The 2653-nt window shown below is 39.4% G+C and overlaps 1 protein-coding gene across 1 annotated transcript in view; it reads left to right on the top strand.

Moving 5' to 3' along the window:
- Positions 1 to 522: 522 nt before the first annotated feature.
- The window catches only part of LOC105525207 (phospholipase DDHD2-like), a 10768-nt gene continuing 8637 nt past the window's right edge, over positions 523 to 2653 (top strand). The window contains exons 1-2 of the mRNA XM_011960753.1: positions 523 to 646; positions 2006 to 2095. Coding sequence (XP_011816143.1) covers positions 529 to 646; positions 2006 to 2095 — 208 coding nt within the window. The 5' untranslated portion in view covers positions 523 to 528. The remainder of the gene's footprint in view (positions 647 to 2005; positions 2096 to 2653) is intronic.

Here is a 2653-nt window from a genome sequence, read left to right as displayed (position 1 = left end):
AGGCGCCCGCCACCTCGCCCGGCTAGTTTTTTGTATTTTTAGTAGAGACGGGGTTTCACCATGTTAGCCAGGATGGTCTCGATCTCCTGACCTCGTGATTCGCCCGTCTCGGCCTCCCAAAGTGCTGGGATTACAGGCTTGAGCCACCGCGCCCGGCCACCTTTGTCACATTTTATATTGAATTCACAACTATGAAACTTAAAAACTTGTAGCCACTACTGTTATTTACCCAACTCAGCTTATATAAAATAATTTTCTTAGGGAAAATTATGCCACTGTAGAACAAGAAAATCACTGACTTATTATGTGAGCATGTCTTCCATGTAGAAGGGCACTATTGACAGATCCGTTAGCCTAATATATTTTCAGGGTTCTCATTTTAAGCTGTACAAGTTGTATATCAAAACTCCAGTTCAGATTTGACTGCGTGGTTTGAAAGATATACCATTCTACACTTAAAACTGCATTGTATAGAGATGATTGTGTTGTAGAATATTTTTATTTCTCTGATCTGTTCTGTTTAAGCTTATGGTGCATTACCAGCCAGTTGCAGGGTCTGATGATTGGGGTTCAGCACCCACAGAGCAGGGTCGACCAAGAACTGTGAAGAGAGGAGTTGAGAACATCTCTGTTGACATTCATTGTGGTAATGTTAACCATTTATTTTTTCTTACCTTATGATGTATTTGTTTGCTCCTTAAATTTTGACCTTTTTCTGTGGATTTAGATTACCTCAAGGCTTAAAAATCATCTTTAATCATATGGGTTTATTCCAAGTTGAGATTAACATCACTTTGTCTAAGAATCTTAATAGATGTAAAAATATCTTTTAAAACTGCTTAGCACATATGGTAGGATGGGTAAAATTTGGCAATACTATTCATGATGTATGTAGCCTGCTCTCTAATGATTCAGAAAAATAAATGTGTGTGTGTGTGTGTACACACACAGAGAATCATAAAGCAAATGTAATTGTTAAAAAGTTGAATCTCTGTAAAAAGTATGTGGGAGTGTCTGTACTATGCTTTCTAGTTTTCTGTACATTTCTAGTTACCTATACATTTCTAGTTACTTAAAAATAAAAAGTTTTAAAAACCTGGCTGGGCGTGGTAGCTCACACCTGTAATCCCAGCACTTGGGGAGGCCAAGGCAGAAGGATCACTTGAGCCCAGGAGTTCGAGACCAGCCTGGGCAATATGGTGAAACCCCATCTCTACAAAAAATACAAAAATTAACTGGGCATGGTAGCACAGGTCTGTAGTCTCAGCTACTTTGGAGGCTGAGGCAGGAGGATCACTCGAGCCCAGAAGGTTGAGGCTGGAATGAGTGTTTATCATGCCACTGCACTCCAGCCTAGGTGACAGAGTGAGACTCTGTCTCAAAAAAAAAAAAAAAAGTTTTTAAAACCTGGAAAAAGGCCAGGTATGTTGGCTCACAGCTGTAATCCCAGCACTTTGGAAGGCCGAGGCAGGCGGGTCAGGAGATCGAGATCATCCTGGCTAAACCCTGTCTCTACTAAAAATACAAAAAATTAGCCGGGCGTGGTGGCGTACGCCTGTAGTCCCAGCTACTCGGGAGGCTGAGGCAGGAGAATCACTTAAACCCAGGAGGCGGAGGTTGCAGTGAGCCGAGATCACATCACTGCACTCCAGCCTGGGTGACAAAGCGAGACACGGTCTCAAACAAACAAAAAAAAAACCTGGGGAAAAAAAAAGAGTTTTTTTTTTAGCATGAGCCACCACACCCAGCCAAGTTTTCTTTTTCAGAGATCAGAAAAAAAGAAAAAAATCCTGAAAAAAATTTTGCAGATTTATTTCAAGATAAATTAGAAACCAAGTAAAATTAGTGTATTTTTGCTACGTACTTAAATAAAGGACTATTTTATATCTTTTAAATTATCTGTTCATCTTTTAACTTGCTCATATTTATAACCTTTTAATGATGAATGGTATTAGAGTACATGACTAATTATACAGAATAATTTTCTTTTTAATTTCATTTATAGGAGAACCTTTACAAATAGATCACTTGGTTTTTGTAGTCCATGGGATTGGACCAGCTTGTGATCTCCGCTTTCGAAGCATTGTACAGTGTGGTAGGTTTGCAAAGCATGTGAGAGAATATTAATCAGTGCTCTGTGAGCTGAGATAAAGCCTTGTCTTTGGTCTGTTGTCTTAGCTGCATAAGAAGATTTGGAGAGTTAAAGACAGGTGGCGAGGTAGTAAAGCTTCTCAGACCTGAAGTGCTAGGAAATTCCTGGGGCTAATAGTTTATACTCTTAACTATTGTAATAATCTTGAATGAACAAGCAGTTAATCCCTATAAAATTGTTTTATGATGTGATGGTCCTATTTTTAACCATTTCAAATTTACAGGGAACCATAAAGATGATAGAGTTTAATGAATAACAGAAGCATCAATCATTTTTGTAATTCATACTGTGATAAACCTTTGATATTGTAATTGGAGGATTTAAGTCATTAGTATAACTAGATTTTGAAAGGTGTCCTCTAGGCTGGGCGAAGTGGCTCACACCTGTAATCCCAGCAGTTTGGGAGGCCGAGGCGGGTCGATCACGAGGTCAGGAGTTCAAGACCAGCCTGGCCAAGATGGCGAAACCCCGTCTCTACTAAAAATACAAAAATTAGCCAGG

Source organism: Colobus angolensis, unplaced genomic scaffold (assembly GCF_000951035.1).
Source record: "Colobus angolensis palliatus isolate OR3802 unplaced genomic scaffold, Cang.pa_1.0 Scaffold52, whole genome shotgun sequence".
In the NCBI taxonomy this organism is placed as follows: domain Eukaryota; kingdom Metazoa; phylum Chordata; class Mammalia; order Primates; family Cercopithecidae; genus Colobus; species Colobus angolensis.
The sequence above is the reverse complement of the archived record's forward strand: the minus strand, read 5'-3'. Positions and strand labels throughout refer to the sequence as shown.